The 15,727-nt window shown below is 45.8% G+C and overlaps 1 protein-coding gene across 1 annotated transcript; it reads right to left on the reverse strand.

Annotated features, from left to right (window-relative positions):
- Positions 1 to 12,726: 12,726 nt before the first annotated feature.
- LOC125515310 lies at positions 12,727 to 13,591 on the reverse strand. Its single transcript, XM_048680761.1, has one exon. It carries the CDS (start codon positions 13,480 to 13,482, stop codon positions 12,868 to 12,870), a length of 615 nt encoding a protein of 204 aa, XP_048536718.1. The 5' UTR covers positions 13,483 to 13,591; the 3' UTR covers positions 12,727 to 12,867.
- Positions 13,592 to 15,727: the final 2,136 nt, after the last annotated feature.

A 15,727-nucleotide genomic window follows, 5' to 3' on the forward strand; every position in this document is an offset into this window, starting at 1 on the left:
CATATAAATACGGTCAAACTTTGTGCAGTTTGACTTCAGAGAATTCTAATATGCAGAGTAAAAAGGACCGGAGGAAGTATATGATACTACATCCGCCTTGTATAGTATTATATGCTATATCATCTATAGCCGGACTCCTTAATGTCCTCTATATGTCCGGACGGTTGACCCTGTTAGTGAAGAAAATATGACCCAGCTACACCCCCACCCCCTAAATCGGCCCTAAAAACTTGGGTTGTTTGGCCTGCTGGTCCGCATCCTCATCATTCGCCTACCCTGGGGGAAACCTGTCCTCGGTAGCCCCGAGTCCTTCAAGCTTTCGCTAGTGGCGCTAACTCCTTTAGATTGAGGAAGATTCTGCTGAAAGAACCGACTACATAAGGCATTGGGTCGCCTATGGAGAGGCCTTGATGGACTCGATTAATACTTAAAGAAGGTAAGTAGGAGGCAGAGGCTTGTGGCTTGTGATGAAGCATATCCTAGTGATGTCGGAGAACTCCTGAACCTGAGTAGGTGGTTGCCAGTTGTCCTCAAGAGTAAGGTTCTTTTGATCTTCATCTTCGGAACCAAGTCTCCGGACTAGGGCATTCATAATGTAAAAGAACATAACATGAAGTTGCACATATGTTTATGACCCATTCTTATGCAGTTGCACATATCTTTAGAGAACTAGTATAATGCAAAAGGAAAATAAATTATTTACATTACTACACAGAACAGAAGAATTGTGGAAAGAAAGGAGAAAGAAAACATCATCTAGAATCTCTGTCACTTCTATCAATGGCCAAGCCATTCAGCTGAACACTAATGGAGATTTAGGGACTCTGTACAGTATAATGCAATGTGTATCCATGGATGGATCCGCCAAAAAACTATCTGCAATAACAATTAAGTCATCAGATCAAGTGATGAAAAGCATAAGAAGCAACAGGGCAAACATAACTATTAAAACAAGCAAATCCCATTTCAATCTGAAAGAAGTTATTAATCGGGCAAGCAGATGAAATTAACTGAACATGTCATTATGGCTCCAAACCAGAAACATAAGCGGTTAATTTAGGCAGCTTAAGAATGATGCATCAAGCAATGGGCATGAAACCTTTCTTCCCACTTGATGACAGAAAGGGAATTAAAGTAAGGTTAAAAAATGACCAGGCACATTTGCAACAATCTACACAAGTAAATTGTTCCATTTGCTTTGGAAGAATAATAAAAATGTTGATCATATGTAAGCCTACACAAGCTAATGATCTTCGTGGGTAGCTATTCCAGCTGGTGCCACTGAGACGGTGAAGATTTCAAAAGCATCAAATGAATGTTTCATTAGGAATTCAGGCTGATCGGGGCTGAGTATGGCAATGCCATTCAATTTTAGTACATTACAGGCCTACAAAATGACACTCTTTAAAATGGAAACAATAAAACTTGGAACGTAGATTTGTTTTTGAAAAGGTGTAACATCTATAGCCATGGAAGTAACTATTACCTCTTGAAAAATTAATAAGCCATGACTAATGAAAAAAAATGTCAGATTCCATCATCTATACCACTATATAGTGTGCGAATAACTTTGAATAACAACCATTGGATGAAGCCGATCTAACGGTGGAGACGTGGCAAATCCGAGTGTTATTGACCGTTGGATCTTCTCATTACTTCACTGGATTCTTCCACGTGTACTATCTAGAAGATTCTATGGTTGGGCTAAAGCCATATGGACATTTTGCACAAAATTTAAAGCACACTTCTACTTTATTCTAGACTCTTCCATACTCAGACTCTCCTAACTTCTTTTTCTATCGAAACTATCATTCATTTTACTTCGTATTCAAGTCTATGTACCTTCATAAATCATATTTATCTTTACAGATACTGTAGAACATTAGCTTTGAGATAGCCAAAAAAGATACCTAGATAAAACACGCTCAGTATATTTTACGTGATTTTTGTATGTTATACTTCATGCATATGCCTCACAATTTCATTTGCCGGCATAACTAGCCAAAAAAGGATACCTAGATAAAACAGGCACAATATATTTTACAGTAACAATATGTCTATCTTTGGTTGTAGTTTGACTATATGAGCTCTCACGTGCTATGCACGTATAACTTACTAGTCTATGTAATGCCTAAAAGATTGAGCCGCAGAAACAGGGGTACGTCTGAGTCATAACTGATCCATGTAAAACTACTCTGTATAAAATCTCTCATTAGCTTCTTATTAAACGTCTTACATTTTAAGACAGAGGGGATACTAGTATAGATTTTCCAAACATAAATCCCAGAGTAAATTAACACATAGCCTGTTATTTCAGGATACAGAGCAGAAACTGGTAATCAAGAAAGGTATCCGTAATCGCTTGATATCACGAATTGTGCAAGAAAAAAAAGGACATAATATGGCACCATAGTTTTCTCTTAGAGAGGAAGCACCGAGTTATTACTAGCAAAGAAACTAAGAGCAGAAGGTTGAGAGCAGAGCACCTACGTGAAGGAAGGAGTCAGAAGGGAGGATTTCCCGTTCCCGAAGTGAGATTCACCCGACGACGAAGGGGCCAATCTCCCCGGCCCGCATGCCGCGGGCGATCTCGTTGGCGACCAGCAGGCACGCCGACACCCACCCGGCGAGCACCGCCCACACCATGTCCACCATGTACGCCGACAGCCCCCGCGGCATGCCCATCCTTTCCTCGCTGCTCTCCCTAGCCCTTCCTTGCTTACTCCGCTGCCGCTGCTGTTGCAATTGCAAAGGAGGCAATTCCACAAACACCTACCCTGCAGGCTGCAGCTTTGATGAGAGGACGAGTAAGCAATGAAGAGAGGATGACGAGCAAAGGCTGGGTCTTGCCAAGGGCGTTTGCTTCAATTTCATCGAAATGAAAGAGAGAACGAGAAAGCAATTGCTTGTTTACCTTGGTGATGATGAACCGGAGCAAGCTCCTCCAACCAGCACGGACCCTTTGCAATCAACGGAGGAATCTTGAACAGAGCCAGTCAGGAAGTTTGTTGTGTTGGCCTTCGCCTTTGCTCCCGGATTAGTCGCCGGCACAACTCTGCTATTTGTTGCCCCTCCCCTCGCCACGCGACTGCATATGGTAAGCACACAAGAAGATTGGTGGGTAAGCACGCACAGCTGTGCCCCCTGACGTAGGGCAGCGGCGCTCAAGTGGCATGCTCCATCCATCCACCATCGGTTCCTTGATCAGGAGGCAAGTAGGTGGATGTCTTCTTCTTGCTTTTGCCAACCTCCCATTCCATTCCATTTCCGCATCGCCTCTCGCTGTCGGGTCCTGGCGACAACGAACCGGAGACCGCCGCGTGGGACCCGCAGCTCTTGCTTTATCGGTTGATGATTACCTGGATTGGATTAGTACCAGATTAGAGAGGCAGGAAGATTTGGATTTGGGCAAGTGCGTCACGCTGTGATTAGCAGGAGCCACCAGGGGATTCATTCCAATTCCATGATTGCGTTGCGTGCAAGCAGAGGGGATCTTGACGACGACGTGCCGGCGGGTTTAACAAGGCCGCGAAAAATCGAGTCAGCGGCAGAGGGGATGTTCGAGCGAGGTTTCATCGGCGCCTCGCTTAGGTTATCACACGTCGCTGTGAGATCTCTCGGTCAAGATTTGATGGCGTTTTTGGCTGACACGATGGATCCTACTATTAGTATTCTTGGGGGCAAAGGTTTGCATTGCTACCAGACCAGTCTATTTTTACTGATTGAAGATCATCGTACATAAGTCACAGTTCAAAACGTCAAAACTGCATTAGCGTGGATGACAACACATGGAGCCATTAGAGCATCTACAGCCATGATTACCAAATCTGCCCCCCTATACGTCCGCGGACGCCAGACGCGACAATGGAAAAATATATCGACATCAAACGAACAATGAAATGCACATAAACCAACTTCACATCATTCAAAAGATCACCACAGTTCATCTCCAGACAAGTTCTAAACTTAAACATCTAAAGAAACGATAATATAAACGGAGGAGGAGCGGATCACCACTTCCTCGCGGGCTCTTCGCCCTTCCGATCGCCGGCGCATGGGTTGCTCCGCCATGTCCCTCTCCCTTGCCCACTGCCTCTCGCGGCGGGCGGCGCGCCTCTGATTCCGGCGTGCGCGTTCAGGCCGGCGGAGCGGGCACTAGCACCGATCGTTGCCCTTGCGAAGCAGCGGCCGACAGGGAAGGGGAGATGTGACATCTCAATCCCACGTTTATCTTATTCGTACGTTTTCATATTCCCGCAATCCGAAGAGGCCCTTACATGAAAGGCAACACCAAAGCCAAAAGGCTGGATCTGCTTTGTGATTGTCACATTATATTCACGCACCCGCTCCACCTACCTTGTTCATGTCACTAGCATTCAGGGCCGTCTCCAGAAATTCGGGGCCTCGGGCGAAAACCAAAAAGAAGGGCCCAAAATTTTGAACAATTCCTATAATAGAAGAATTAATATGCATAAAGCAGTCTCATTTTGTTAGATAATTTCAAGTCTGTTTTATTTTGTACAATATTTAGACACATATCAAACAAGCATGCTAAAAAACAGTAAATGATACTGCAACAACAAACTAACCTCATGTTCTACCAAAGAGGAGCATCCATCTAGTCTTCGTGAAAGTAAATCTTCAATGATATCTTTGTAGTTAATCTTTTCCGAGATATTGTTTTCAAGTGCTGTTGCCGCCAATCCGTTGAGTATTATCTGCAACTCCTTTATTGACAAAATTACCATCATCAAACCTTTCCATCAGGAGCAGTCAACCTCTGCTGCATTATCATCACGACCATTATCAACATTCACATCTGCAGTTTAACTTTCAAAATCAAGTTGAGTGTCTCTCACAATATATCCATCAAGGGCATCCGTTTGAGATTGAGCCTCAACTTCCGGTAGCTTTGCAGCATCAAATCATATTTGTAATTCTAGTAGACATGATGAATATTCATGAAGAAAACCTAACATATTATAAATGATCAAACTGAATAAAATTAGCTTCATATGGTTATGATCTGGAGAATGACCAGATCTTCAAATACATGAAAATAAACTGAAAAAATAACCTGCCACTTGAAAGATTAAAATACAGTCAGTAGTCCGGACATGGGCGTGTTTCTGAATGATTTTGTTGGTGGTCTTCCTGATCGAAGCAAGGAACGACACCACAGTCCGCGGCTGTTGCGTTTTTATGGCAGCAAGACGATCAGCCGATGGGATCGGATGGGATCGTCGTAGGCTACTGCGCCGGCAGGAGCACGACTGCTTAGGGCCTCGCCTCGGCGCCTCGCCGTATTATTTGCCGAGACGCCGGTAGAATCGATCGATATGCCTCCTGTCCTGGATTAAGGCTTCCAGGGCCTCCGATCAGGGCATCGGGCCTTGATTTGTTGTTTGGGCCTTTCCTATAATGGTTTTTTGGCGACTTTTAACAAGACGAGGCAATGAACCAAGCTTTCATCTTCAGGTTTTTTTTATCGGTGGAGGCCCCCTGATTTTGGAGGCCCTGTGCGGTCGCTCACTTCGCTCCCCCTCATCGATGGGCCTGCTAGCATTTCAGGTGACTAGCCTTCATTGTCACATTATATTCACATCCGGCTCCACCCACCTGTTCATGTCACCGGCATTTCAGGTGACTAGCCTTCACGTGCGTTCGGTGGGGGTGTTCTTCCTGTCGAAGCAGGCTCGACAACGCCATTGCATGGAGTTCAATTGTGAGGTTGGCTAGACCAGGCTTGACGGCGACCCCATTGACCCGCTGCGAAGAGGACGATCAGCGGCCGATCCCACCGAAAAAAGACGCTTGCTATAGTGCCCGGCTTGCTATACTGCGCCGGCATGCTACGACGAAGCGGCCTAGTCGGGAGCACGCCTGTGCTAAGCACCGACTGTTTTGACGCAACGTGTATCGTATAGGAGCTCATGGAAACGAGAGCTCCTAGTCGGCGCTTTAAGCGTCGGTTAGACCTTTCTTAGTGCTTCATAGTGGACAGGTGCTAAGCATGGCACATAAACGAAAAAATGACATGGCAGAACAATTAAGAAAGAGAGAGAACACTTTGGTGACACCAGGAAGAACCAATGCCAAGTACGTGAATCTAGGCAAACCACTTAAATGAAACAACTTGACCAATAAATAAAAGACTTTAGGTGCCAACTCATTAAATAAGGTGTGCTTAACAAAAGTTAAGCACCTATGCATTGAGGAGTTGAGTTGCTAAGGTATTTAATGCACTTAGCACCTCATCCAAGCACCTTTGCATTGGAGGAGGTCTTAGGAAGCTGACACTCGCGCGCATGCCAGCGGCCCGCGACCCAATATCACGCTAGCTTGCTCGCCCGCTAGTTTTTTTGTTTCTCTAAAAAAAGCTAGTTTATTTTTTTTCCTGATATTTTGTGAAATTGGTCCGCCAAGAAAGAAAAACAGCCAGTTTTTCATGGTACTTCTAATTTTGTTGTGTAATTTAAAACATTTACAGATTTAAAAATAATTCATGAATTTGAAAAATAGATCGTGAATTTGAGAAAGTTCAAGGATTTGAATATATGTTCTTGAATTTGTGGATTTGAAAAAAAGTTTATGAATATGGACAAACTTCATGAATTCAAAAAAATTAGCGGATTTAAATAAATTTTCTTGAATATATGGATTTTCAAAACTTCACAAATTTCAAAAAAATTTAAGGGATTTGAATAAATGTCCACAAATTTGTGGATCTGGAGAAAGTTGATGAATTGGAAAAAATGACGAATTAAAAAACGATGAATTTGGAAAAGGTTCATAAATTTTAAAATGTTCACAAATTCGAATTTTAAAAAGTCTGAATTTTAAAAATTCATGAGTTTGAAAAAAGTCAGGAATTTCAAAATTGTTGATGAAATCAAATTTTAAAAAGTTCATGAATTAAAAAATGAGTTTGAAAAATAGATAATGAATTTGAAATTGTTCATCAGTTAAAAATTTAAAAATAACGAATTTGGAAAAATGTCTGCAAATTTGAAAATTGTTCCTAATTTAGAATTTTCTAATTTTCATGAATTTGGAAAAAAAAATCTCAAATTTGATTTTTGCAAATTCGGATTTATTTGTGTTTTCTAAAAATGTTTCACGAATTTTTAAAATTCACAATTTTAAAAAGATCGGAAATTCAAAATAAAGTTCAAGAAAAATAAAAATGAAAAAATATGCAAAAATGAAAATGAAAGCGGAAAATAAAAATAAAAAAACGGGCATGAGAAACCCGAAGGCAAAATCGCCCAGAAAAACTCGGCGGAATCCGAGCCGGTGAAAAGAAACTACTTGGACCGGCCAATATAAGAACTAGTGTAATGAGAGGGTGTGCGCCGATTTGCCAAATGGCCTAATACAGACGCCTTAAGCGCTAAATAGGATCCAATCATGGAAAATATGGAACTCCTATTGGGCGCTGTAGCCGCCTGTTGGAGAAGTGGCGCCTACTGCGACCCGCTGCGGGCGGCGGACCATTTAAACACCGCTTCATCGGTCCCTCTAGATTCGCTGTCGCTCGCTCGCTGAGAACAAATCGTTCCCTCCATTGACTCGCCTCGCTACCATTTTGTTCCAGCTGTGCTGCTCTGCTAGTTCAGGAAAAAGACCGGTCTCTAGTTTTTTATATTTTTGAATATGTTCGTGAAATAAAAAAAAGTTCATAGATTTATAAAAAATGTTTGTGGATTAAAAGTTCACGAAATTGGGAAAAATGTACACAAATAAAAAATAACGAATTGTGAAAAAGTTCATCGATTTTGAAAAAATGTTCATCAATTTTTAAAACAGTTCATCGATTTTTTTAAAAATTCATCGGATTTGAAAATAAATTATCCAATTACAAAAATTTCATCGTACTTTAAAAAAGGTTCACCAAAATGTTAAAAAAGATCATGGATTTTGAGAAAAAGTTAATCAAATTTGAAAAAAGTTCAAGAATTTAAGAAAAGAAAAATAGACAGAAAACAAAAAAAGAAAAGGTAATAAATCTTTCCCTAATAATAATAAAGCACGGGTTGAGTCCGGCGGCACCATCGCGCCAGTTTTTCAAAAAAGCCCCTACTGTTTTCTGTATTCAACCCACAGTCCCTACGTAAGTGGATCTGCAAAAACGTTTCAATTTTGCAAATTAACCCTTGCATTTTGCGCTCCTTTCTTCATCTTATCCACCGGTTGGAAGGGGCGCACGCTCACCGACTGCACCCGCCGCAGCCGCCATGGCAACCTTCGACTCGGCCGTCTCCGGCCCGGACGCAGCGCCCGACCTCCGCCTTGCCGCGCACCAGTACAACCAGCTCATCCACCTGCTGGCCTCCGCGGACGACACCGTTTTCCCCGTCCACCCCACCACCGCCGCGCGCCGCGTGTTCGCCGGCATGCTGGAGGCCAGGGCGCCCCCGTTCGAGGCCACCATCACCTCGCTCGCCTGCGTCGTCGCTGCAGACGCCGAGGACGCCTACGAAGCCTTCAGGCTCGTCTCCTTCATGCGGCAGAAGTACGACCTCGTGCCGCGCCTTCGGTCCTACAGCCCCGTGCTTGCCGCGTTCCGATGCGCCGGAGAGGCTGGCAAGACCTACGCGGTCGAGGCCCACATGGCGGCCTCCGCTGCATCGCCGGAAGAGCCCGAGCTCGCCCCGCTCCTTGAGGTCAGCGCAGAGGCCAGGGATGCAGATAAGGTGGTTCCGGAGCTGGTAAGGCTGGTGACCCTCGACCGCCGCAGGACGCTGGCCCTATCCCACGCGCCGCCGGTCGCTTGGACGCTACGCTGGAGGCCCTCGCGGCCGCTTGGAGTTGGGATGCGTTCCTCCACAAAACCTTGATCTGGAGCTTCGACGACGCAGGCCTCCATGCTGGGACGAGGAGGAGAAGAAGGGGGGCACGTCGGAGGTGCCGGTCGAGCGCACCATCGAGGAGGCGTTGATGACGGCAGCACGGGCGAGGCCGGGGAGGAGATCATGGTTGATGCTTTACCGCCTGAAGTTGTTGACCTGGAACAAGAGGGTAAGGTGGATGTGAGAGCAGAAGCGCACGCCGTGGTGCAGGATGTCGTGGTGTCTGAAGCACCTGAGGTGCCGGAACCAGAGGTGAAGAGCGAGGAGGTGGTGGTCCGGGACACAACCATGGTGCATCCCGCGCATCAACCAGAGACGAAGGCCGATGAGGTGCTGGTCAGGGATACAGACACGGATGTTGTGGTGCAGGAACCGGAAGCAAAGGGTGAGGTGTCACGGTCTCGTGAGGCAGCTGGTGCGCAAACTACAGAGGTACATAACGTTTCTGCTTGTTTACCATCCTTCCCCAACATTTTGAAGCTGTGATGTCTCATTTGGCGGGCTAATTTTGTTGCTGGTGGTACGGGGGCAGGCAGTGGCGGTGGCTGCTGCCTAGATGTCTTTGCTGGTTCAAAGAGATAGATGAAGGTGAGTTTGTTCTGTGCTTATGATCATGTTTGATTATGCCTGTTCAATGAGAGTGCCATTCGGTCAATTGTTTATATGAATTCTGTAAAAGTTGTGTTACTGTGAGTGAACAAAATCTTGTATGCCGCACCTTTGAGTTTGAGATGCAGATTTGTATTCCTTGTGAATAACTTAACTCTGACATCTTTACTTAAAAAAATTGGATGCAACTGGGAAACTTGTATCATTTGTTAGGTATAAATGTCAAGAGCACAGCCGAACACACCTATATGAATTTGACTATTAACGTCGCAGTCTGTGAGAATTGAGTGTTCTCTAATAAATTCATGAAAAGGCCCTGGAGTACGACGTATACGCTTCACCCGCGGGGAAGCCTTGCGGCAGCCCAATATCGGTCAAAAATTTGTGTGAAACTAGTCTCGCAGAAAACTTGTAGTTCAAGGCATAGTCCACTATTCAAGTTGTGATCTAGTGTAGCATAAATCTCTAAGTGGAAGTTCAACTTCACAGTCTCCACTAAGCACCGGTATATAAACAATGTTTTGGAACTAAATGATGAGATGTGCCAATGAGACTTTATGGGAGATTGTTGGAATTTTGCTAGTAGGCCTTTGGCCCAAAGCCCAACTAAAATTCGGAAATTCTCTTGGCCCATTCATGCATACATGTGAGTGGAGTGAGTGAGGCTAAAGTTTAGTCCCACCCCGGAAGTTGAGAGAGAGTTGCGCCTCTTTATAAGGTGAGCTCTTCTACCACTTGTATGAGCATGAGAAGAGGAGACCTACACGCGCGTTCCTCCTCCTCGCTCGCTTCGCCACGCCTCGTCACGACGCGCCGCGCCGCGCCGCGGGTTGCGGTATTGAACCGAGCCGAGGACAGAGCTATGCACGTTGTCTATATCTTTACTGCTCGGGAAAAATTAATGAGTCATTAATTAATAATTAACGGACGCGTTAATTACTGAACCGTTTCCGATTTTTTTGGATCGTGACGACTCTCCCACGACCTGCCCGACCCGCACTATATAGTCAGGCGGACGTCTACCCTAGCCGCCGCCGCTTCGTATGGTTTCTCACCACCGTTCCAGATCATTGCGCCGCCAAGCAAGTCTTCCCCGTCCCTCTTTTCGGCGTGCACCGGAAGAAGGGACAACAGGCCTCCGGAACCCCGCCTCTCGTGATCCTGTACGGGAGAGGGACGATCAGGTTTTTGGGGAGCGCACTCGCGCGACTGCTGGCAGCGACGACTTCTTCCCCGCCCTCGACGACATGGGCGACAACGTTAACGCCGGCGGTGCTGCTCCCGCTGCACCGTATGTGATTCTATCCTTCCTATTCGAGATCGTGGTAGAATTTATGTTTCTAGTATGTGCCCTGGATGTGATCTGTTCATCTGCTATGCTAGTTCGCATGATTAGTTTAATCTTTGCTAATGTAGTCATGTTTTATCTTCTAATTATTCGAATTAAATCTCATAGTAACTTGCTCATATTTCCAACCAGTTTTGCTAAAGCACATCTAGATGTGCACTAAGTATTACACATCTAAGTCCCATATCCTTAATTTTACGCGGAGATTTGTGCAAAATTCTTTTTTCTTTTTTTTTCTTTTCCTTCCTAATTTGATTGAGCCACTTAGATGTGCAATAACTAGGGCACATCTAGATGTGCCCTAGACAAACCCATTTCCAATACCTACCGCCGGGCATTGCAACCCCCTTGCTCGTCTTGGTCGGGGTGGGGAGAAGCTGCGTCGTGATGTGTGACTCGCGGCAAAAAGGGGGGGAGAGGAAGGGCACCTCGCCTTGGGCACAGGAGAGGAGAGGAAGGGCACCGGGGAAGCGGCGGCGGCTCGCCATCTAGTCGTTGGCTGGTCGGCGGCGGCCGCGCGAAGGGTGAGGTGCATCTCACGTGGCTTTCCTTATGTCCACACGAGGTGTTGATAAAATGCATTAGAGAAAGAGGAAGGAGAAAATAGAAGACGTGACCTTTTTTTGCATACGTGAATTTAGTTTTCTGCCAACTCAGCCTGACGTGTGGGATGATTATGTCATCCGAACTTTTAGCATCTATATCATCATTATTTTTGTCACTGTCAATTTCTTGATGTGATATAAAATGACACGATTTGTAAAGTGATGGATTTTTCCTGATCGTGACACGAATGGTCCTGCGCATTTAACTCCTCAGCGGCCCCACGGAGTTCAGTTGCGAGGCCTGGCGATAACTTCGTTGACTGACTGGGACGCGGGCGACCGGCGACTGACCTCGGTCAACGGTCATTTGCGCGTCTGCAGAGGGCCCTGCGGCTGGCCAGAAGAAAAATAAAAAAACAACGACCGAGGGCGAAGACGCGGGCCGCGGGCCAGTATGGACATACAGGAATTTGTTCCTGTAATTTCGGCGAAACCTGCGCGCCTTTAATTCAAGTTGATGTGCACATGGGCTATTTTTTCTGAAAAGATGTGCACATGGTTGGGTACGAGCCAGACTGACCAGAGCGCCCATGTGTGCCTGGGAGATCTGGTGATAAAGAAAGAAGTCGTTCGGTTCCTGATAAAAAACAATAAAAAATCGTTGTAACATGTCTGACACGAACAGTGCGTGGCCCGTGCTAGCTCTTCTTTTCTTGCTTTTTCTTTTTGGAGACAGGGCTGTCTTGACAAGCTGGGACGACGCTTTCTCCCACTCGACGCGGGATAGTACGATCCACCGTGCATACTATATTCACTCCTCTAAAATACAAGGGGTATTTGTCAAACTTTGTAGAATTTGACCCATCGTACCAGAAAATACATTAGCATTTATAATACCATCTTTAAAAAAAAATGGTTAAATGCTACTTCCTCCGTTCGCAAAAATAAGATGTCCTGACTTTTTCACAATCAAATGGACATAGACATGTTTTAGTGTGTTTGTTCGCTCATTTCAGTTAGTATATAGTTTATATTCAAATGTGCAAAACATTTTATAGTATTTATGAACTGTAACTTATTTTAAGACAAATGTATATAGATACGTTTTAGTGTGTTTGTTCATTCATTTCAGTATGTATATAGTACTAGTTTATATTAAAATATTCAAGACATCTTTTATTTGTAAACGGAGGGACTATCATCTACTCTCTCCGTTCCAAAATAGATGATCCAACTTTATACTAACTTTGTACTAAAGTTAGTATAAAGTTGAGTCATCTATTTTAGAACGGAGGAAGTAGTAGCTATTCACATCTTGTAGGAAAAAAATAGAGAAACATAGCACATGCAAATTTCAAATGCTAGAAACCAAGATTCAGGAACGAAAATCTTTTTACATAATGAAGGAATCAAATAAACGAGAGGTACTACAACTACAACTACTCGACCGCCATAGATTGCTTGGAACTTTGGATGAAAACCATACAGTACACAGTAGTAGCTAGCAAATTAACTACTCATTGTCCTTCTTCTCCTTCTCGAGCTTGCATTTCACCCTCTCGAACACAACGGAGGCCGTCGCCGGCGAGTCGAGCTTAAGCTTGAGTTTGCAGGTCCCCGCCAGCTTGTTCTTCTTCAGCTGCAGCGTGTACCGCACCTCGCCGGTGACCGCCACCTCCAGCTCGAACTCCCCCGTCTTGTTCTGCTCCTTGTACGCGGCGACGCCGGCATTGCCCAGCGCCACGTAGCCGCTCTCTTGGCCCGTGACGAGGCGGTACACCCGGGTCTTCCTGGGGCCGTGCTTGTCGCCCTTGTCGGCGACCTGCACGCGGTCGAACTGCTGGCCGTCGAACTTGTACGCCGCCTCAAGCGGCTCCGTGTTCTTCATGGTCGTCGCCCAGTTGCGGTTGCGGACGACGAGCCGCAGCGAGAGGTTGTACCCGAGCGACGTCGTCGGGGTGGTCGCCAGCGCGAACCTGGCCAGCGAGGCGTCCTCGACGGTGATGGATGGCTGGATGGCGAAGCTGTAGGCGGCGACCATGACGACGATGATGATGACGGCGGCGAGGGCGGTGAAGCACGCTAGTGGCCACTTGCATTTGTCCCAGCACCGGCCCAAGCAGCCCATCGCCGGCGGTTTTCTTGATTCAGATCTTGGAGTTGGAGGGCCGAGAGAGTGCTGGAGGGCGGAGGGTGTTGGAGCTTGCTGGCATTGACTACGTAATTTGAACTGTGAGTCTGAGTGGGGTACTTATGGACTCGGAGGAACTAAAGTACACCGAGTTGTAGTCTTTGTTCTTAGGGCATGGCACCCCGTAAATTTTCACCTGCATCCGTCTGTGGAGAGGAGATGAATGCACGGACACGGATGCGAGAAGATGACAACCGACGCCCGCGTACATTTTGACAACACACTAATCGGACGAAATTCGATTAAGCATGACCAGATTTCATATAAACATAATGAATTTCATTTGAAATTGATGGATTTCATTACATTTACATCAACTAAGCGGAGTTCGTCCAGCTAGGTCTTAATGGTCGTCGGCGCCTGTTCCCCATGTCCGGCCGTGAACCAAGAGAACTGAAACTTTGCCTTTCCAGCTCTGCCTCCATAACATCCGCCTTCGGAGGCCCGGGAAGTAAAGCTGTCCGCCTGCACATCGCCGCCAAGCAAGATGCTCAGCCCACCATGCTTGGCATCGACGGGAGAATGGTGGCCTTCTTGGGACACGAGCGACGGCGACCTACCGTGCACTACTGTTCCTCGTTGCCGGCAGCACCCGCGGACATGCCGACTTCTTCATGGTCGTGGCGCCGGGGCACGGCCTCGGCGATGTCCTCCTCGTTGGTCTCGGCGAACAATGCCTCGCCCGCCTCGTCGTCGCACTCCTTGCCGGCGGCCGCCACCTATGCCACCCGCTGCCAGTACCGCCAGCTGGCGAGGCGGATCTCGCAAGCGGAGCGGTAGGACTCGAGCAGCGCCACCTGCTCCGTGAGGTCTGCGTTCGGCGTGACCGCCCTGCCGGCGGTGACCTGCTGATACGTCTCCACCTATCTATAGTTTATGAAGTATCCATGCTATGTTTACAACAATTTTATATGGTTTTGGTGCATTTTTATATGATTTGAATGAAACTAACCCAGGCTGACGTTGTTTTCAGCAAAACTACCATGGTGTTATTTTTGTGCAGAAATAGAAGTTCTCAGATTGGGTTGAAAATTTACTATGATTTTTTATGGACCAAAAGAGAACCCTAAAGCCTGAGAGCTAGACTAGACAAAGTCCAGGGGAGTGACAAGCTCAGGGGGCGCGCCCTCGGGGGTACGCCACACCGTCCGAGCTTCTCGGTCCCTTGTGGTCCCCTTGACGTGAAACCGACGTAAAAAATCCTATAAATACAGAAACCCCAGAAAGAAGCCTAGAACTTCTGCTCCGCCGCCACAAGCCTTTGTTCCAAAGAAATCCCATCTAGAACCCTTTTCCGGCACCCTGCTGGAGGGGGAAATCATCACCAGAGGCCATCTTCATCACCTCGAAGGTCGCCATGACGAGGAGGGAGTAGTTCACCCTCGGGGTTGAGGGTATGTACCAATAGCTATGTGTTTGATCTCTCTCTCTTCTCTCATGATCTTGATTTGGCACGATCTTGATGTACCATGAGCTTTGTTAATATAGTCGGGTCATATTATGTTTTCCCCACTCTATCTTGTTGTGATGAATTAAGTCTTGCTCTTTGAGGTTTCGTTATGTTGGGTTGAATATTGGATTTGAGATCACTTGATGTTTGTCTCGTATGTGGATACCCGTGGTGACAATGGGGTATTCTATTAAGTCACTTGATATATGTTTTGGTATTCAACTTACGGATTCCTGTGGTGACATTGGGGTAATCTAGGCATAGGGGTTGACACACGTTTCCGTCCTACGTTCTCCGATAGAAACTTTGTTGTGATTCTTTGTCGCATGTTAGGGATTGTTATATGATTCAATTATGCTAGCACTCTTGAGAGATTGCACTAGTGAAAGTATGAACCCTAGGTCTTGTTTTCAAGCATTGCAATACCATTTGTGCCCACTTTTATCACTCGCTACCTTGCTATTTTTAATATTTCATAATACTATCCATACTACACTTGTATCACCATCTCTTCATCGAACTAGTGCACCTATATAATTTACCATTGTATTGGGTGTGTTAGGGCTACAAGAGATTTATTGTATTTGATTGTAGGTTGTTTGAGAGAGACCATCTTCATTCTATGCTCTACGGATTGATAAAACTTAGGTCATCCACTTGAGGCAAATTTTTTCTTATGCTACAAAACTCTGCGCTTGGAGGCCTAACCGAGTCTACAAGAATAAAGTTGTG

The sequence above is a fragment of the Triticum urartu genome, chromosome 6 (assembly GCF_003073215.2).
Source record: "Triticum urartu cultivar G1812 chromosome 6, Tu2.1, whole genome shotgun sequence".
Classification (NCBI taxonomy): Eukaryota; Viridiplantae; Streptophyta; class Magnoliopsida; order Poales; family Poaceae; genus Triticum; species Triticum urartu.

Bases quoted from the DNA above. Each gene is read 5' to 3' on its own strand.
- LOC125515310 (XM_048680761.1), bottom strand. From the start codon at position 13,482: ATGGGCTGCTTGGGCCGGTGCTGGGACAAATGCAAGTGGCCACTAGCG.